The following is a 20329-nucleotide window of genomic DNA, read 5'->3' as shown; positions in this document are numbered from 1 at the left end:
TGTCGTCAAGTGGGGCACAATAGAAAAAGATGCCCTAGTCGTGGCTCAACCTCGTCGCAAGTTTAATCTACTCTGTATTTTTTTTACGACAATGTATCGATTTCGCTAACCACCTCTTGTAACCTTTCCTCGGTCTTTCATCAATAAATTGTGCTTTATTGAATAACTGAAATCGCCAACATTATTCAGGGTTACTACGCATTTTCTGAAATCGATTTATCAGATATTTTTCCGAAATTAATAGACCGGAATCAAAAATGGCGCCCAAAAATACACAAAAGGGTGTTTTTTTTTAAAAAAAAAAATAAACCAACACATAGGAGCCAGATGAAATGGCGCCTATGTGTTGAATGGTGGCCTTATGCGCCATTTCAAATGGCTAAAAAATTTAGCCCTAATTTTTGCACATTTGCGCCATTTGAAATGGCTATCTCCATAAGCATGCGCCAAATGATTTGGCGCATTCACTTTCAGCCGGTTCCAAACCTAGACAGTTTGATAAATACCCCGAAAACATGATTTTTTTGATATTTTTTTTATTAAACATAGTTATTTAAATTTTTTTTTCAAAAATGTGTGCTAAAGACTCAACTTCATTTAATCATATTGATGAAAATATTTGATTTTATAATATACTCAATATTACAAAACCAACTCGTAAACTTTCAATAACTGAAATCTTATAGCATATGGCCCATAAGATATTAAATAAACTCTAGGAGTGCTAAGATCAAACACTAACATTTCTATTAATACAATATTAAATAAAAGGTCCAATTTTTTATCCTTGTTCCTATCCAAAACTATTTTACCAATTTAAATCATCCACCAACATGTTACCAATTAAAACAAATTCAAAACTATTTTAGCTAGAAAAATTTCTGCTACCAAGTTCTAACATCAAACACAACTTTGCCTTTTCATATAGTCCTCTATCATATCTTCCCATTACAAAAGTTTGCATTGTTTTTTCCATTGATAAATGTCAAGTAAATAGGCAGTTATATCTTGCACATTTCAAACCTTAGGCATTCTGCTTAAACTTCTTTCGGTGTCTCTCGTCTCGCCAACTGAACTACCTACTTGAGACTTAATCGAGTTATTATCTTTCGCTTCACACTAGTAATAGCATAGCAAACACTCTTGACCAAACTATTTACAACAACACATTGCAAAGAACAATCAAATAAATCAAACACAAAATCAAACTGAAGGCACATTTTCTTGCTTAGTTACAACCAAACTCATAAACTAGGAACTAAACTTGAGAACTAAGCAATGGAGATCTCTGACTATCATATCTTTCTGAGTATTTGATTGGCATTAGAGCTGGATCATTATATGCATTTGCCATCTTCTCGTAAAATTCAGACATATTACGCTCGTTTTCGTCCGCTCTGTCCTTCTTAATCAAACACTGCATAAGATAAGAAATATTCATTCAAAAAACGTGTTAGTCTGATGTTTGACACGTGTCAGTCTTTGAGTCTTTGATACCAACATGACACTGACACGTGTGGCTACGTTCTCACTGTCGGTGTGTATTTATTCCATTGCTTCATGAGCAACAAAAGCTCTTTAAAGAATACGGAAATGATAACAAATATTACGAGAATGTAATTCATCATTAGTCATGAACATTAAAGGTACCTCAGCTGGAAATTGCTTGAATATAGGGAGGAACCGTTTCCGGCAATACTCGTTGAATAGAAGTGTGAGAATCGGAAGAGGAAGAATCAATCCTGATGCTAGAGGAAGTTTCTTCAAACCAAAAATTCCAATGCCTATTACATGCATTAGCACCAATGAAAATATTGTCGAGTTATGCACCGTAGGCCAAAACTCTCCTCCAGTCTCAAATTTCGGCACATAAACTTTCAAAAACTGTCACCAAAAAAGATATTAACCGATGTATGTATAGCCACGAATATCATGAAAAACATATTGGCGAAACAGCAATATGCGAACCTGGTTGCGGAAAATGATGTATCCCAAACAAAGGTATATCAAGACAAATGGAAGTATGAGTGGAGCCAGAAGGAAGTATGTCACACCAAGAAGACCGAAGAGACGAATCCTAGGAATTTCGCTATGATAAGGAATTGATGGGGGCTCGAAATCGTCATCACTGTTTCTACAAAAAGTTCGACTTAAAAAATTGTAAATGAGTGTAGTTAATTGAAAGAGTTCCGATGCTATGCCGGTCCATCCAGATGTCACAACATATGCTATGAAGAATGATGCCTGCACAAATACATAGAATATATTGAAAAAGGGATTTAAAGGATATTCAATATCCGTGTAAACCAATTTTACACTAATATTCAATGAAAATCGGTTGTTTTGCCATGCCACTCTACTTTTGTAACTAAATTCATTCTCACCTGTGATGGTACAGCTTCTGCTAATACTCGGGGGATGTTCTTCGGCTCAAGAAAGATGTTGACTCGATAGAGAGCCGTCCCTGATAGTACATTCGCAAAGAAAATGTTCCATATGGTGAACAACAATACTTTAGTACATGCACTTTTTTGTATCTGACTCCATGAAATATATCCTTGCCAAGATGAAAGCATAATCATGGTCGGTGGAACAAAGGATAGAAACTGCTGAAGAATCAAACTTGGAAGGTATCCTGTTATAACTTGGCTTACAACCGATCTGCAAACATATATCGGTCAAGTCTACTTCAGTCGGAATACATTCTATGCTTACAAACTCAAATTAGTCAATACTTCACTATCTAGCACCGACACCTCTGAAAAAGGACGTGTCTGTGTCGGTGTTGGTGTATGAAACCGACGCCGACACTTGTGTTTTTCAAATTATTAACAGTGTCAACGTGTCAGTGTCGTATTTCTGGTGTCTGTGCTTGATAATACTACTTACAGTCTTAGTACGCCTTTCAGAAATGGGAACAGTGTTTCCAGCTGATCAAGATGAGTAAGACCTTGTACTATTGCAACCGGGATAAAAAACAAAATCGTAAGAGTAGAATATGCAACAAAAACCACGAGCTTGCTGATCCATCTTTTAAGGAAAGAAACGGTGAAGAAAGGCCAATGAACATCATGTGGTTCGGGAGCTTCCTCGGTAATCCACTCTGTTGGATTGACACCTTCTTGAATATGTAATGCTATTGCCGCACCAAATCGTGTTTTAAATGAGACGAACGCCGCAGGAACTTCCTATAAGTTTAAATTCATTACAATAAAAAGTGGACGAATTAGACAGCATCGTAAATAACAACCTAATTATACAAAAACTATATCTATTGTAGGAATAAATAACTGTTTTGTTTCGACACACGATTTTAATGATATTTTGACACAATACACACGAACTTTATTGTAAGTTAATAATGTCTAGACATTATGGTTACCATTGATGCCAATGAGGACTGTTCCATTCTCACATTATCTTCTACATTTCCTAGTCTCCTTTCATAGTGATCTAAAATATCAACTTTAGGTCCAAAAAGTCCCAAACACCCTTCACGCGTCTTCCGTTTAGGAGCATCGTTTTTTTGTTTAAGATTAGTAAGCTTTTTGTACAATTTATCTGCATCAGTCTTCAAAGAATAAACTTCAATAATAAAAATTATGGCATAAGTTCATAGAAGTTCATATTCATGACAAGAAAACCGTTTCTAAGATTGGAGCTGCAGAAGACCGCTTACAATAAGATTTTGAAGTCTGTTGCTTCGACGAACGACTGAATGTGACAGATACGTAGAAGGGTGATACTCCGAGAAAAAACGCTCAACAGCATCGGTACATGTGCTTCCCGGTGGAATAGGAATACCACGGACTAACAATGTAAAGTGATGAGGCTGTGGCTCGGATGAATAAAAGCAAGCAATTCGTTTTGAGGAAATGTACAGATATTCCTATAAAAGAGATTAAAATTAAAGAGAAAATAATCCAATCAGTAACTTTAAAAATACGAGGAAAAATATGACGGCATTCACAAGGCGAACTTGACCGATGAAACTTACATAATAAAGAAGATAGCAAACAACTCCGGTGAAAACATATGCAGCAGAAAAATGTATCCATAACCTTAATAAAGGTCGATCAAAACGAGGTATCAGAATTCTCGTTAGATGAGTCCAACATATCAATATATCATATATGTGTTTCGGTCTACATCATGAATGAATAATAACCAAGAATTAACACTATTTTGATCCGTAATATTCACCTGTTTGAACCGTTATTAACATTAGAAATACTGAACGAATCCAAAGACTTGTGTTGAAAATCTGAAGAATCATCACTTAGCTGACTCCCCAAATAATTTATCGGAAGAAGAACGCACATCCCGATAATTCCACCAAAAGTAAATATCTTTAAGCTGCACGATACCACGAAAACAAGAAAAGGGGTCAGTCAAATACTATGTAACACTGACACTTCTGATTGAAGCCATGTCCATTGTGCGACATGGCACCAACATAATACTGACACTGACACATTACAATCGATCACTTCTATTTTATACTATTACATTACCTAAAGACAAACATGCGCATGAAGACAAAGGCATCTAAGCCTGCATTCGATAAAAACTCTTCGTCGCTAAGCTCCCATGCCTTTCTCACCCAACCAGCAGTAGGTAAGAGGCGTTCCAAGTTAAATTGACCGCCCTCTTTAACTTTTCCTTCAGCAACTAGGCGTGGTGCGTATACAGTGATATTACCCGGCTGTCTTCTCAATATAGAATATAAAGTGAAAAACAGAAAACATAGACCAAGATTAATTCCAACCGAAGTTAAAAGAGCTGAGAGAATCATTCTCGAAATCTAGATCGAAACCAAAACCACCGGATCAACTCTTTTCACTCATACAAATATATTAGGCCTGAAATTGAATCCCTTAATTGTTGAACCTGCATAAATAATAATACATCAATTCATTAATACTTCACTAGGAACAGAATCAATATAAAAATCCTTGTATTTAAGATAATATGATATGAAACTATGCAGCATAGCACAGACACCCTGAATACGACTCTGACAAAAACACATAGACACCGATAATAATTTGAAAAAAATTGAATAAATTATACCTGATTACTAATCACTTTCAAATTGAATAAATTAAACCTAATTACTAATCACAAATGTCGGTGCAGGTGTCCAACGCGCACCCAGACACGCCTTTTATCAGAGGTTTCATTGGAAAATTATTATCCAGACAACAACCATCAATCAAAGGTGAGTTAATAAGTCTATATGCAATCTTTTGAAAATCAAGCATTAACATTGCATCATTATATTTAATAATTCAGCTACCGTGATTGATCATGATCATAAAAATTAAACAAATATGATATGATATTCATATTAACAACAAATTAATCAAAAATTCTAATGGATATAGAAAATGAAGAATTAAGAGAGGGAAAAGGTAGATACCTGATTAATTTGTTGATTATGAAGAATGAAAAGAGAGAGAAGTGATAGTGAGAAGTGAAGTGGTCAAGACAAGAGAGGAGAGAATGCAAGGGAGTAGGGATTGAGTTGAACAAACAACAACGTGTCTTCAATGGTGGCATTCATAAGCAATCTCCACGTGGTAACCCTTTATGTTTTAAGTCGGTAGCTACTAATTTATTCTTTTCTTATATGCTTTTGCAATTTTCCTATCCTTGATCTATGTAATAAATTTGATGCTTCCATGTGGATAATATTTTTTAATTTTATCAAAATCATTCTTTCTTTTCCTTTCTTTCAATGATAAATAAAAATTGATTTAACTCTCTTTTTTTTTTTCAAATTTATTTAGTCTCATAACTTTTTAAAAAGATAACAACATTATTTTAGTTTTCTCTACTCAGTTGCTAAGTCGTTGTCTATGCTTTTCACTGCTTTATGCTTTAAAAAGGTTTGTTTGTTTGAAATGAGCCCTAGGACTATAGACACTCTCCATTACTTTTTGCATCTCCTCTAATTTTTTATTTATTTCATTTTATCTAGTTTAGTTTGCTTAGTTTAATTAATTTTTTTTAATTATATAGTTTAATTAATATTTATTTTGCTTGGCCTATTTTATTTTTAGGTAGTCTTTTTAATTAGTGTATTATAGTTTAATTATCCAAAAATACTCATAAAAATCAAATATAATAAATAATGCAAAAATAATAAAAAATCAAAAATATGTTTAATGCACTTTAATTAAAAAAATTAAAAACAACACAAATTAAAATTAACCTTTCTCATCTTCAACCTGTATATATAGTCTTATACATAGTCAAAACTATATTTCTCAATCAAATTAAATAATTCTTGTCCAAATAGTTGGACGGGTTAATGTACATCCACACTTTTCTCGAATAATCGATTGGTTTGCGTATGCCGTGTTGTTTTTCAAACTTAAAACACTTAAAATCAACCTCAATACATTCAATTAATCTTTTTCGGTCCCTGTGCGACGAAACTCATTTCAAATCAACCTTTTTTCATTCCACGTGCGTCGAAACATTTTCCTAAATTAAAAAACAAGCAATAAACACTCGTTTTGTACCATAAAATACAAGGCTCTAAACTTTCCATTGCATCCGGGTATACATAGGCACAAGATTTTGAAATCTTCGCGATTAGAATAATTATCCCTTTTGTAAATATCCAATAAAAAATAAATAAATAAATCAAGCATAAAAAAAAAACTCAAACATTTAGGCACACATTCAAACTTAGTTAACTAATCGGTTCTCATTGAGTACAATGGATGTGTGGGGTGTTAATATCTTTCCCTCGCATAACCAACCCACGAAGTCGTATTTGGTTGCGATGACCATATTATCCTCCTTCCTTAGGATTTTATCATTATTTTCCCTTTATGTAGGAATAGCTAAAATTCGATGGAAACTCTGTGCCCATTTCGAACGTTTAAATGCTCGGGTATTTTTTCGTGTAGCGACAGAGTTCCTCCCACCTTTTGAGAGTTTTAGAACCCCAACATAAGTTGGTCAGGGGTTTTCATAGATGCATTTTCATCCTTTTCAGGGACGACCAACATCTCATAGATCTTTTTCTTTATGGTCCACTTAGAAGGAAGGTTTGATCAGGGTGCCCCTCTAATGATGACAGCAATATACTAGTGTTTCCCCTTGTTGGTCGCTTTATCTTTACCATTGGTTCCAGCGTCGACAAATTTTGAGGAAGATTTACCACTGGGCGACTCCCTTTTTTTCCCTTTCACGTACTCAGACAGTCGACCTCTCTTAATCAACCCATCAATGACATCCTTCAGTTGGATGCGGTCATTGGTATTGTAGTCATGTCCCTTGTGGAATTGACAATACTTGGTCTTGTCTATTCTGGATGACTCTCGGATATGAAAGGGGATACTGATTTGTTCTTTTTAGAACTCTGATGCTTTCAAGTTCCTTTTTCAGATGTACCACTCATATAAGCACTTTATTAGAACCTAGAATCTTATACTTAATGCGACTTGAGATATCTTCAAGTTAATCACCATTAAAAAAGATTTGGAGAGATATCACCATCGATTTCAACATTCATTATCGTTGTTGTCATAAAAACATTAGGAAGGTTGTCAGCAGGATCATCAGCTTCATACCTGCAAGTACATAGATCCACGCTATCGAATTTTCCTAAATACGCTAGTGAGGTGCTTATCATGTAGCTCTTCCTTAGTGGAATTTATGATCATTGCATCCTTATAAACTTCTAGTGTTTTCGCTACATTCTTTAGGCCGAAGGGTCCTCTGGCATGTTTCATCTAGCAATTAACATTGTATTGATAATTGGCTCGTTCAATCATGAAAGTTGTTTCTCTATATCCAACTCATATATTAATATTTGGTTATTACGGAACAACACACCCTTAAATAACAAGAGTTTGCAACTGGCTAAACTACTTACCAACTTGTCTATGTTTGGAAGTGGATACAAATCTGCAGGGCATGCCTAGTTGAGGTCGATGTAATCAACTTACATTATCCACCTTCATGAGGCTATTATGTCTATTGGGACATTAGAGAGTCATTAAGTGTACCTAACTTCGAAGATAAAGTTAGCTTTAAGCAGAACTTGGATTTTCTTCATGGTTGACTGACGTCTTCCTCGTTGGGACACGTCTCAAGCGGACATATTGATGTTTAGCTTATGGCATGTTATGCCCGACATTTTGTTGAGAGAAATTACAAAAAGTTCGATGTTGGCTCTGAGGTATTCAATGAGTTCCTTCTTCACCACAATCAGCAGATTAACACCTACTCGGACCGACAGTGTCGGGTTGTCATTAAGTTGGACAATTTCTTACTCGTCATCTGAAACTGGCCTCAAGGTCTCCGTCTAGATACCCATTTACATACTAACTTATTTATCCAATAGAATTTTGTCTTCTCATACGTCAAGATCGACCACACCATCTGCTCCTTAAACCTTCTTCCCCCCTCTTAGAGGTGACAACGGTCACGAGTGGATTCTTCAATATTGTCTCGTGTATAATGAGAGCTCCATATAAAATGGCTGCAATAACAATTGAGTCACCCGAACTTTAGTGATATTTCATCTTCAAATGGACCATGGAGGCCATTGTGTTTAATGTCTCCATAAACAACATTCTCAAGATGTCGTTGTACACATTTTTGCAAGGGATGATGAGGAAGCACACTTTCATGATCCATTTGTTTTTACCTTCCCGAACGAGACGGGTAGGTCTATGATTTCACGTATACGAGTTAAGGAGTCACTGAATGATAGAGGGTTCCCACCTTTGCACGACTTCAAATATTTCATGCGCAATCCTAATCATGTGAAGACTCTAAGGTACATTAGGTCACATGAACTTATGTAATCGATGAGGATCCCTAATATTGAATGATTGGCTATGAATGTTGATAATGACTAATGGAAACATCACAATATGTGTTTCATCCACCTTTTTGTGGTCTCGAAACCCTAGAATATGTCAATCTTCTTCTAATCTTTCGACTGTTGTTAACTATTTGAGTGAACTTTGTGGTGGATCACTTTCTTGCTAGAAGATCGAATGCCAACTGAGTCAACGACTAAGGTAGGAGATGATATAGATGCTAGAGGAGCTATGACTTTTTCTGCGACTAAATTAGAAGTTATCTTCCTTGTTCGAGTGTAAATGTTGTCGAGATTCATCACTTTGCATCATAAGGGATTTGGTTGTGGAAACTCGCAGGAATCAAAAGTTGATTCCCACAAACGACACCACTTCCACTAGGGAACAAGAAATACTTGGTGAAATAATGTAGTAGAGTTTTGAAATGGCAGAACAAATCTCCGATCTGACGGGGCAAGTGGACATACAATGTTAGCACTACAAAACTCAAGTCGGTGAGAGAATGAGGGGTAATATAAGTTATGGTTCAAAAAGAATACTTCAAGTTTTATAGGAGAGTCAGTTATGAGCGTTCCTTGCCATTTCGACATGGAATGTGGAAAACTGTGTAATGACTTTTAATGATAAGTAACAATCCGTGACATGAATTAAGTGTGGTACAGAGTTAAACAATATATCTTTAATGTCTTGAATTCTCCTCTTTTGAATCTATGATTGACTATTTTATCCCATTACACACACTCTAAATTAAACTAATGAAATTTGAAGATGGGAAGAATGAGATATATTGAATTCCATTATACTACATTTGTTGCCCCTATTACTACAAAACAAAGAAAAAGTCACGACAGCCTCCTTAGTCATACTCCGCAGTTCCACTAATAAAATTAATTATTTTGAGTAATAAAAAAGTAATTAACTATTACAGATAATGTACTTTTAATCATTACTTACCATTTTGTTTCGTCCTCACTGATTCAACCCGCAGTGTCGTTTAATACTTCACACAAACACGAAACGCACTCAATTCAACTTCTCCGCAATCATTTTCCGGTCAATTTTCCCGCCGTTTCTTCTCCGACCACCGCAATCTCCGATCCTCCGACCACCGCATGTAAGCATCTCGGTTTCGATCTCTCTTACCTTTTGATTCTCGAATTTTCACATCGCAATGATTTATCAACTTTTATGTTTCCATGATCGAATTAGGGTTTCGGTGTGTGATGATTCTAGATCCCTAGGTTCCAATTCCGTTTTTCTGAAATTAAAGTTTTGGTTGATCGTGAATTGAACAGAAGGAGTAGAAAATTGTGAACAATGAGTAACGTGTTCGAGGGATACGAACGCCACTACTGTGAACTTTCGGCTAATCTATCCAAAAAATGCACTGCGGCTACTGCTCTTAATGGAGGTACTTTTTTTGTGTTACTTTTTCTTCAAGTTTTGTTTTGCGATTGTTGCTTCCGGGTTTCTGATTATGATTATAATGATTCCACAAATCTTCTTCGAATGTCTAAATAACGTAAACAATGAAGGCTACCAGTTGTTTTCTTCGAGTGATTGTGTTTCTATTCCTATTTTGTCTTGCATAAGCATAAGCACTCATCCATCGTAACATTCTCATATTTCAAACACTAGGTTTACTTTCGCGTTGGCGCTATGTCGTCCAACATTCAGTTTTACATGGCATCATAGGTCTAATAGCTATGCAGGAAGCTGAAAGACAATTTCCTATCACAAACAATACCTGAAGTGTTTCTCCATTTCATCCATCTTTTTTTTTTTTTTTTTTTTTTATGACCGACACTTCTCTCTTTTCTCTTGTTACTTTATCTCCACATTAGGATTTGTGTGCTAAATTTGGCATTCCATATATTTTAGTTTATTTCTACTTGGGCATAAGTTGCTTGTTTCTAAAGCTCGTCTCTATATCTCTGAGTTTTCATATGTTTATTCTATTAACACTCCAATTTATTCTGGGTAAAAAGCATGCACATCTGGAACCAAACACCTATAGTTATAAAAAAATCTTCGGTAACTCTACTATGTGTTCTCATATTAGTTGCGACCCCTTCATAACAACAACAACCAAGCCTTATCCCTCTAAGCGGGGTCGGCTGCATGGATCAAATTCCGCCATAATGTTCTATCAAATACCATGTTTCTATCCAATTCGTTAATCTCGAGATCTTTCTTATTAGTTTTTCTAGATCTTCCTCTACCTCTAGTTGTTTGACTCATCTCCATCTGATCTGCTCTCCTTACAACATAATCTATACATCTACTCTCTACCTGTCGAAACCACTTAAGCCTATTTTCCACTACCTTTTCTACTATAGGTGATACCCCAACACTCTCTTTAATATTGTAATTTCAAATCTTATTCTGTCTAGTCTTACTACACATCCAACGCAATATCCTCATCTTTGCTACACTTACTTTATTCTCGTGTTGATTCTTTGCAACCCCTTCATACATATTTAATATTGCTCGAATGTTATTCAAATACCTTTTTCTCAAAAGGTTTTCTCAAAACCTTATTAAGTATTTTATCTACGTCCTTTTCTAAACAATGCAAACCATATGTAGTTTTTTAGTAAGTACTACTGTATATGGCTTCCATACCCGACATAAAACTAAATTGATTTTCTGGGATGTTGGTCTTTTTGTCTAAATCTCCATTGAATTGCTCTCTTTCTCTTGTTAAACCTCTTAGCATGACTAGTGAGTAGAGTTCCTCTATAATCCACATGGTTTGGCATGTCACATTTGTTCTTGACTATAGGGATTAAAGTACTCCTCCATTTAGTTAATTTGTCGATGCCCCTTGTTTTTTTTCTTCTTCTTTTTGTCAATTGATTGGGTGGTTGACGCATTCTAATGCGTTCATCTTAACGTGAATTCTAATACTATTTTACGTGACAAGGGTGATCATTAGCAATCCCTATGAATTCAAACATACCAATGAAATAATATCTTAATTGTTGAAGAAATAACTAAAGGAAAAGTCGAACTTATCATTTTTCTTGGAATAGTGTATACTTAATTATAATTGTCATTTTCTGTTTGATCTGCAGAGCAAAAGAAACAAAAAGTTTCTGAAATAAAGGCTGGAATTGATGAAGCAGAAGCTTTGGTATTTTTTTTTTCTTCTTTTGGAAAGTTGGCTTTTTTCTTGTAGACTGAGATTTCAATATAGTTGTTTTAATGAATTTGTAGATTCGAAAAATGGACCTTGAGGCAAGAAGTTTGCAGCCAAATATCAAGGGTGTACTTCTTGCGAAGTTGCGGGAGTATAAATCAGATCTAAACAACCTTAAAAGTGAAATTAAGAAAATTGTATCTGGAAACTTGAATCCTTCTGCACGGGATGAGTTGTTGGAATCAGGCATGGCAGATGCTATAACAGTATGATTCATTTTCTAACATTCTTTTTTTATGCTCTCATAACTGATTCATTATGCTGTGAAATTATTGAGGAAACAATCTGACGATCCCCTTTCTTTGGGATTGCATTAGGCATCAGCTGATCAGAGAACAAGATTAATGACATCAACTGAGAGATTGAACAAGACTGGTGAACGCGTTAAGGATAGTAGGAGAACAATGCTGGAAACTGAAGAGCTGGGTGTTTCTATTCTCCAAGATTTGCATTCACAGCGACAATCTCTATTGCATGCGCATAACACGGTAATCTTTTCTATTTCTTGTTTATGATTATGATGTGTTTCTGATTCAACTAGAACGTGCTTCATTTCCTGTTCAGTAAGTAATTCCTATATGCATACTCTGTATCTTACCTGCGTTATTCTGGAAATTTCATGGGAACTTCATCTTTCTATTTTTTATGTTTACATGCCAACTATCTAGTTGCAGTTGTTGGTTCTATTTCTTATATCTCAATTTTATGTATAGTTGGATCATGATTCATGACTAATGTTAACTCATATTGTTTTTAAACTTTGAGCAACAATATTAACCGATGTTTTCTCCGAATCGTAGTGGTGAAAGTATCCCTTTAGTTTACTGATGCTTATATGCCCACATGCAGCTTCATGGAGTGGATGATAACATAGGAAAGAGCAAGAAAATTATGACAAACATGTCAAGAAGAATGGACAAGAACAAATGGATCATTGGCTGCATTGTGCTTGTTCTGGTTGTTGCTATCATCGTGATCCTATACTTCAAACTTGTTAAATAGCCAAATATGCATATTTTTCCTCATAATGGTTCATAAAATATCACAAGATTCAATGATGTTTTTTTGTTCCCTTTTGTCTTATTCTGATTTGTGAGTGGGCAGAAAAGATGTTTGCATTGTGCGGTGCTGCAAGCTAACTTGGATTCTTTCGAGGGAGACAGGCAGCATTCACTTGAGTCTTATGCCGGGGTTGTAATGTATGAAATTTGTATTTTTTGACCTATTGTTGCATGATTTTAATCATGAAACCGGAATTCTTTGTGGCCATACTGTTTGAATTTAACCGATATTTGCCTCTAATCTATCTGAGTAAGTAATGTTGCTACTCGACACAGTGCTGCATGTAAATCTACTGCTTACAATGTTGTTGATAACAATGTTCAAATTAACAGGCATTGCTGATAAAACTTTAACCTGGTTATCAGAATGTCTAAAAAAGCTGTTTGGAACATGCATATGAAATACTCTTCACTATGTTTTTGCCAATTTCAATTATTCCAACGAGTTGAGAAGATCCTGCGAAATCTTGCTTTGCTGTACATTAAATTTGCTTTTCTGTACATTAAATTTAGTTGTCTTCCACAAATTCTAATTTCAACTGACAAAAAAATTGATATTGTTAAAGCTGTGTGAGTGAATATATAGAGGTTATATAAATAAAATTGGTTGTGTTGGTAGGATGTTGAAAATAAATAGAAGACTAAATAAATTTTTGGTCTTCATAAAATTAATTCTTAAAATATAATTTTTTATTTCTAGTAAAACTAGTTATAATATGTGGGTGTGGAGGAACACAAGGAACAGTGCACGTTCTGGGAAAGGTTTCTGCCATATTTGCACTTGTATAACAATACCACGGCTTCAACGAAGAATGCACGCCGCGGACGCTGAGCTTTGGAGTTTATTGCTTTGGAGTTTATTGAAAGGTTTAGAAATGGCTAGAAGAATGGTTCATATGAATTCGAGTGTTATTTTGTGAATATGATAATAATAAAGGTAATGACAATGTTTCTGGATGGAGTCTTGTTGTGAAGATTCAAAGTTTGTTGAGTCTGAATTAGAGGATCAAGATTCTTCATGTTTATCGAATCATAATCCTTCATCTAGTTTGATAAGTATTTGATGATGATTTAAGGGGTGTTTCATTCCCTTTCTGATTCTGTTTTCTTTTCTCTAAAATCTTGGTATCACGTTCTACGACCAATTAATCTAAGAGAATCAATTCTATTATTCACTAGTGAGTGACTCATTTAAAGTCGTAAGGTCAACTAATCTAAGATGATTAATTCTATTATCCACTAGCGAGTGATCCATTTAAAGCCAGAGCAAAGCTTTTTATGAACTGACTCAACATAAGAATTGTTAATATTTAACATAATTCGAACCTGAGACCTTAAAAGAAACATACTCTCAACACTCAAACATTCACCATTAAACAAACCCTTATTGTGTTGTTTTCTCTTCTAGACTTTGGCCCCATAATGTACCAGCAAATACTCTATTCATTTTTAGATAGTAGAATAATAACCGCAAGAATGAGATTTGTTTATATTTGGATGTCCATGCTTTTGATAGTAGAATTCCATAGTGTGGCGATACTTGTGGCAATGTGTACAATACCTTGAATTCCCTCTATTATGATTGGTACCTTTACCTCGACCAAAAGCTTTCTTTGAATCATAAGCATTGGCAAGTATAGGATCCTCCACAACTGGTGTAGAATTGTAATTGTTTTCTTTTTATGCCCCTGAAGATTATACTTTATTGATAGATGGTACATATTCCATAAGCAAAATTTAAGTTTAATTATTGAAAATTGATCGTTTAATCTAGTGAGAAATTGAATGACTTGGTCTTCAAGGATGTATTGTCTTGCAGACCTCTTGGCTTCACATCTACACGGATGAGGACAAGTACATGAAGGAATAAGACGATAAGCATTGATTTCATCCCAAAGAGCTTTCATTTCAATGAAATACTCAAGCACGGTTTTGGAACCTTGTTTCATGTTATTCAATTGAAAACGCAAATGAGCTATACGAACACGATAAATCTTGGAAAATCTTTCTTTGAGATCATTCCACACATCAATAGAATTTTCATGGAAAGCAATAGTTTGAGCAATAGAATAAAAAACACCATTGATTAACCAAGAATGTACCAAATGGTTGCATCATTCCCATGCTGCGCGATTCAAATCATCAAAATCTGGAATCTCCATGGATCCATCAATGATGGCAAGCTTGTTTTTGGGGCCACGTGCTCGATGCATTGATCGACTCCAAATAGCATAATTGTTACCATCGAGTTTGGATGCAATGGTAACAGAGTTAGGGCCATCGCTCGGGTGAACATACAGAGGAGAATCAGTTTGCGTCGGTGGTTGAGCTTTAGGTGGCATGATGAAAGAAGAATCGAAGCGGAGAAAAAATCAATGGAAGGTGGTGTTAGGATCGAGTAAGTACAAAGTTTCAGTAAGAAACTTTAGAAAACGAAGAAGAAAACACAAATTTTCAGCGAGAAACTTTGGAAATCAATGAAGATGCAACGAAAAGCGAGGATCTTGAGGACGAAATAACGAAAGAAAAAGGAAAACGAAAGCGCTCAAGATGCTTGAGGAAGAAGATGAATGAGGATCAAAGAATCTCTCCAAGAGAGAGCTCCTGATACCATGTTAGGAGTAGAAATGTGATCTTCATTACTTGGTTAGAAGTGATACAAAGGTTATAAATACAAAGTTAGTTATCATTATTTTATTCATGGTGTAATAGTATTTGAATGAGATTGTAAAAAATCTCTTCTATTTTAATTAAAAGTTTAGATTCAAATCTTACAAGAGACACACGAAATAGTATCAAATTCTCTTGAGAGGTTTGTGATCTTACTCTTTTGAGCAGGGCCGTCTTTGAGGGCGTGCAAGGCGAGCTACCGCACAGGGCCTCAAACTTTTCACATTTAACAAGTGGCTAAATAAGTCCTCATAAAATGTTTATATTGATCAAATTATGATCAGATAGGACCTCTATTTGTTTTTCCTTGACTAAACTACGACTAATCTACACAGGGCCTCCGAAAAAGTTGAGACGGCCCTGTTTTGAGGAAGGGCTTTGAAATTCATAATTTAAGGAACTAACATTTGAAAAATGGCATTTAACATGAATGGTTATGTCCAAAAACACAATACATCTTTCGTGGCATAAAAAACACTGATTTTTTATTTTTGGCTTAAATGAGATGGTCAGAGTCAAAGACAACGAATTTTCAAAGTGCTTCCATATCGTCTCTCCCTCTTCGTTTCCGTTCTCTTCTCCGACAATGTGCACGCGCCACCTCCCTCCGCCCCGGCAAACAACTCCACGCTGCCGTAACCGTCACCGGCCTTCTCTCTTCTCCAAACCTTTTTCTCCGCAACGCTCTTCTCCATCTGTACGCAGCATGCTCTCTCGTTTCACACGCCCGCAAACTGTTTGATGAAATTCCTCACTCGCATAAAGACTCGGTAGATTATACTGCTCTCATTCGTAGCTCTTCTCCCTTTGAATCCCTCAAACTGTTCCTCCAAATGCGTCAGCTAGGTCTTCCTGTTGATGGGGTCGCCATGGTTTGTGCCCTCAATGCTAGTGCGAGACTGGGGGATTCTAATGTTGGGTCTCAAATGCATGTTGGTGTGGTGAAGTTCGGGTTTGAGAAGTTTGACAAGGTGTGCAATGCTTTGATGAATGTGTATGTCAAGTTTGGGCTTCTGGGTGAGGCTAGAAAGGTGTTTGAAGAGATTGAAGTTCCTAGTGTTGTGTCATGGAGTTGTTTTTTGGAAGGGTTAGTGAAATGGGAGAGTGTGGAGAGTGGGAGGGCTGTATTTGATGAAATGCCTGAGAGGAATGTCGTTGCTTGGACTGTTATGATTGCTGGTTATGTTGGGAATGGATATACAAAAGAAGCATTATCACTTATGAAAGAAATGGTTTTCGGGTGTGAGTTTGGGTTGAATTGTGTTACCTTGTGTTCTGTTTTGTCTGCTTGTTCTCAATCTGGGGATGTATTTGTCGGTAGGTGGGTTCATGCTTATGTTGTTAAGGAAATGGGGCTGGGTTTTGGTGTTATGGTGGGGACTAGTTTGGTTGATATGTATGCGAAATGTGGAAGGATAAATGCTGCATTGATGGTGTTCAGGAAGATGTTAAATAGGAATGTGGTGACTTGGAATGCCATGCTTGGCGGGTTGGCAATGCATGGGATGGGGAAAGTTGCTGTGGATATGTTCTCTTCGATGGTGGAAGAAGTGAAACCGGATGGTGTGACTTTTATGGCCTTGTTAAGTGCTTGTAGCCATTCAGGTTTTGTTGAAAAGGGTTGGAAATATTTTCATGATCTTGAGTCTGTTTATGGGATCAAGCCAGAAATCGAGCATTATGCTTGCATGGTAGGTATTCTCGGTCGAGCTGGACGTTTAGAAGAAGCTGAGATTTTCGTAAAGAATATGCCAATTCCTCCAAATGAGGTTGTTTTAGGGTCCCTTCTTGGTTCTTGTTTTGCGCATGGTAAGTTGCAGCTAGGGGAAAAGATCATGAGAGAGTTGGTTGAGATGAATCCTCTCAACACCGAGTATCATATCCTGCTTTCCAACATGTATGCGTCGTCTGGAAAAGTAGACAAAGCGAATTCACTTAGGCAGGTTCTGAAGAAAAGGGGCATCAGAAAAATGCCGGGAATGAGTTCCATATATGTCGACGGCAAACTTCATCAGTTCATTGCCGGGGATAAGTCACACACAAAAACTTCAGAAATTTACATGAAATTAGACGAGATGATTTGCAAATTGAGGTCAGGCGGCTATATTCCGAACACAAGTTGTCAAGTTTTGTTTGGTTGTTCCAATAGGGATGATTATAGTGAAGAAGCATTGGAGGAGGTAGAACAAGTATTGTTCACTCATAGTGAGAAGTTGGCACTGTGTTTTGGCCTAATGAGCACACCATCTGGTTCTCCTTTACATATTTTCAAGAACCTGAGGATATGCCTAGACTGTCATTCTGCTATTAAGATTGCCTCGGATATATACGGACGCGAAATCGTTGTCCGAGATCGTTATCGTTTTCATAGTTTCAAGCATGGTTCTTGTTCTTGTTCTGATTATTGGTGAATCACCCTTTTTCATATATATATTTAATAGTTTTATTTTCTTCTTTTTATTGTAATTAACTTAAAAAAAGAAAAGAAAAATCATGTGGGATAATAATTGAAATATGAAAAAACAAAAATGTCTTAATTGCACCAAAACCTCACGCTATTATTGCTTGCCAAACATGCCAACTTTGAATTATGCAAGCTTTGTTAAGTCTTAATCATACCAAATCACATGTATTTAAAGAATTAATTAATTAATTACAATTAATTTACAGATGAAAAATGAAAGACATTGTTATGATCCATTGGTTCAATTGATGAACAACATGTTTAGACTGAATTCTTGATGGATTTGTATCTTTTGAAACTGTTATAATCTGCCAATAATCTACCATGAAATTCCTGCTTCATTTCATTCCACATTGTTTGGAAAATCTGTTAAATCAAATTAACCAATCAAAAACATGTTTAATTAGACATTAATATAGTATATATATGAAGAAAGATAAACAAACCACTCTAACCAATTCTAATGCATCTTGTAAGACATGTTCAGGAACAAAAACCATTGCTGGTGAAACTATAAAGCTTATCTTCATCTCCATTTGATTCTTGAGCCAACTGCGTTTTCCTCTTCTTTCTGGATGTATAGTACCTTTTACATCTAAACTGAAATGGTATGGATCATTGTAAAAGCTATTAAGTCCTTGAAGCTCCCATTTCATCTGAGCGTAACAATATTTTACACGATCAGTTATATTCATCACAAATCAATAAAAATGTTTGATTTAGATATACGATCGGTGCTTACAAAGTGAAGTTCAAGAACTTTGGTAATATGATTAGGAATATGAGGTGGATAATCTTCCCCATTAGACTTAAATCTTAACCTCACATCTGCTGTTGGCTCAACATTCATGAATAAACATTGTATTGGAGGCATTTTAACTCTCCATTCTTCCTACATAAAAACAAACATTCACGCATTTACCAGAGATTGAGACCAGACAGTCCAAATTTTTGTCTAATAAAATTTGGACAGTCTGATCTCGATCCAATGATCACAAACACATAATTCCTTACAAAGTATCTTACCTCATTGATTTGTTTGGTTTTTCCTTTGTCAGGAAACACTGCTCTGAAAACTCTGACCTTATCATCCATATATTGATCAAAAGAAGCCTACAAAGAGAATCACAAAAAACATTGTTAGAAAAACATAGGATTTTGAATTGGAAGATGAAGAAGGTAAGGATGAAAACTCTGATATACCCCTGGCAATTCATTTAGTGGAACATTAACAGTGGTTCTATAATTGAATGAAGAAGTTTTTTCATTCCTAATCACTCTATATGATGCTGTTTTTGTATGGAAATGACTACTTAACCTATGGTTTTTTAAGACTAACAAGGGTTGCTTAGGAACCATAGCCATGCTTGCCATAATTAGTATTAATATGGTTGATGCAATAATCAATTTTTAGGCTTTTATAAAATTTTCTTCTTCACAGGACAAGCTATATTATGGCGTGCACACTATTCTCCATATATATAATGTTTAATATTTGATTAACTTAGGTTGAGTTTTTCATAAAAAAAAAAAAAGAAAGTTTGAAATGCTTAATATTTAGGTGAACTATAAACTATAATGTAACAAGATATTTTATTATATTTTATTGACCATTAGTCACTATTTCTATACGTGTATTATTAAGCAACTTCGGTTGGATAAGTTTGCAATTTTATTTTTTTGACTTTAAGTTTGCAATTATTGATATATAATACAAGTGTAATATTAATAATATCATAATCATGGGGCAAAATTCTCATAATTTGAGTCTTGTTTTAATTTTACTAGAGCAAATCCAAATCTCATAATTTTTTTAATTCTAGGATAAAGGTTAATTTGTATATACTCTTAGTGGCTTTTCTTAGTACTTCAGATGTAAATAAATCATAAGTTAGTTAAGATATTTCGGAATTAGTTATGGGTTGTATATGTGGTTTACATTAATACTTGTCTTTGATAGCTAACTTATACTTTTTTTTTTGATAGTGATAGCTAACTTATACTTACAAGTTTGGTATATATGTCTTTTGGATACACTTGTCTTTCAATAAATGGTTGCGTGTAGACAACAAAAGTGTGTGAA

General features: G+C 35.3%; 4 protein-coding genes across 5 annotated transcripts; 2 read left to right on the top strand and 2 right to left on the bottom strand.

The window, feature by feature from the left end:
• Window positions 1–948: 948 nt before the first annotated feature.
• On the bottom strand, window positions 949–5588 carry LOC131594558 (CSC1-like protein HYP1). 2 transcript variants are annotated; one of them, XM_058866728.1, is made up of 11 exons: window positions 5423–5587; window positions 4515–4890; window positions 4204–4356; window positions 3998–4061; window positions 3680–3889; window positions 3383–3571; window positions 2890–3188; window positions 2385–2661; window positions 1969–2244; window positions 1651–1884; window positions 949–1417 (listed from the first exon to the last, which is right to left on the bottom strand). In XM_058866728.1, the coding sequence occupies exons 2-11, from the start codon at window positions 4793–4795 to the stop codon at window positions 1259–1261; spliced, it is 2142 nt and encodes a 713-aa protein (XP_058722711.1). In that variant the 5' UTR covers window positions 4796–4890; window positions 5423–5587; the 3' UTR covers window positions 949–1258. The 2 variants fall into 2 exon arrangements, with proteins under 2 accessions (XP_058722711.1, XP_058722712.1); XM_058866729.1 differs by lacking the exon at window positions 3383–3571 and having other exon boundaries at window positions 5423–5588.
• Window positions 5589–9801: 4213 nt separating this feature from the next.
• LOC131594557 (vesicle transport v-SNARE 11-like) lies at window positions 9802–13353 on the top strand. Its single transcript, XM_058866727.1, has 6 exons — window positions 9802–9963; window positions 10145–10260; window positions 11927–11985; window positions 12069–12257; window positions 12369–12539; window positions 12901–13353. The coding sequence occupies exons 2-6, from the start codon at window positions 10167–10169 to the stop codon at window positions 13051–13053; spliced, it is 666 nt and encodes a 221-aa protein (XP_058722710.1). The 5' UTR covers window positions 9802–9963; window positions 10145–10166; the 3' UTR covers window positions 13054–13353.
• A 2878-nt stretch (window positions 13354–16231) lies between these two features.
• LOC131594555 (pentatricopeptide repeat-containing protein At5g15340, mitochondrial) lies at window positions 16232–18880 on the top strand. The gene has a single exon (XM_058866725.1). It carries the CDS (start codon window positions 16283–16285, stop codon window positions 18191–18193), a length of 1911 nt encoding a protein of 636 aa, XP_058722708.1. The 5' UTR covers window positions 16232–16282; the 3' UTR covers window positions 18194–18880.
• LOC131594556 (uncharacterized) lies at window positions 18413–19732 on the bottom strand. The gene is made up of 5 exons (XM_058866726.1): window positions 19450–19732; window positions 19273–19359; window positions 18989–19138; window positions 18702–18902; window positions 18413–18612 (listed from the first exon to the last, which is right to left on the bottom strand). The coding sequence occupies exons 1-5, from the start codon at window positions 19618–19620 to the stop codon at window positions 18508–18510; spliced, it is 714 nt and encodes a 237-aa protein (XP_058722709.1). The 5' UTR covers window positions 19621–19732; the 3' UTR covers window positions 18413–18507.
• Window positions 19733–20329: the final 597 nt, after the last annotated feature.

This window comes from Vicia villosa, linkage group LG4 (assembly GCF_029867415.1).
Source record: "Vicia villosa cultivar HV-30 ecotype Madison, WI linkage group LG4, Vvil1.0, whole genome shotgun sequence".
In the NCBI taxonomy this organism is placed as follows: Eukaryota; Viridiplantae; Streptophyta; class Magnoliopsida; order Fabales; family Fabaceae; genus Vicia; species Vicia villosa.
The sequence above is the reverse complement of the archived record's forward strand: the minus strand, read 5'-3'. Positions and strand labels throughout refer to the sequence as shown.

Excerpts from the sequence above, each read along its gene's own strand:
- LOC131594557 (XM_058866727.1), top strand. The coding sequence starts at position 10,167 with ATGAGTAACGTGTTCGAGGGATACGAACGCCACTACTGTGAACTTTCG. Across the intron at positions 12,258-12,368 it reads GCATGGCAGATGCTATAACA|GCATCAGCTGATCAGAGAAC; the intron begins GTATGATTCATT and ends GGATTGCATTAG. Across the intron at positions 12,540-12,900 it reads TATTGCATGCGCATAACACG|CTTCATGGAGTGGATGATAA; the intron begins GTAATCTTTTCT and ends GCCCACATGCAG.
- LOC131594558 (XM_058866728.1), bottom strand. The coding sequence starts at position 4,795 with ATGATTCTCTCAGCTCTTTTAACTTCGGTTGGAATTAATCTTGGTCTA. Across the intron at positions 3,189-3,382 it reads AGTCCTCATTGGCATCAATG|GAAGTTCCTGCGGCGTTCGT; the intron begins GTAACCATAATG and ends TTAAACTTATAG. Across the intron at positions 2,245-2,384 it reads CAGAAGCTGTACCATCACAG|GCATCATTCTTCATAGCATA; the intron begins GTGAGAATGAAT and ends GTATTTGTGCAG.
- LOC131594555 (XM_058866725.1), top strand. The coding sequence starts at position 16,283 with ATGAGATGGTCAGAGTCAAAGACAACGAATTTTCAAAGTGCTTCCATA.
- LOC131594556 (XM_058866726.1), bottom strand. The coding sequence starts at position 19,620 with ATGGCAAGCATGGCTATGGTTCCTAAGCAACCCTTGTTAGTCTTAAAA. Across the intron at positions 19,139-19,272 it reads AAACCAAACAAATCAATGAG|GAAGAATGGAGAGTTAAAAT; the intron begins GTAAGATACTTT and ends GTTTTTATGTAG. Across the intron at positions 18,903-18,988 it reads AAGTTCTTGAACTTCACTTT|ATGAAATGGGAGCTTCAAGG; the intron begins GTAAGCACCGAT and ends TGTTACGCTCAG.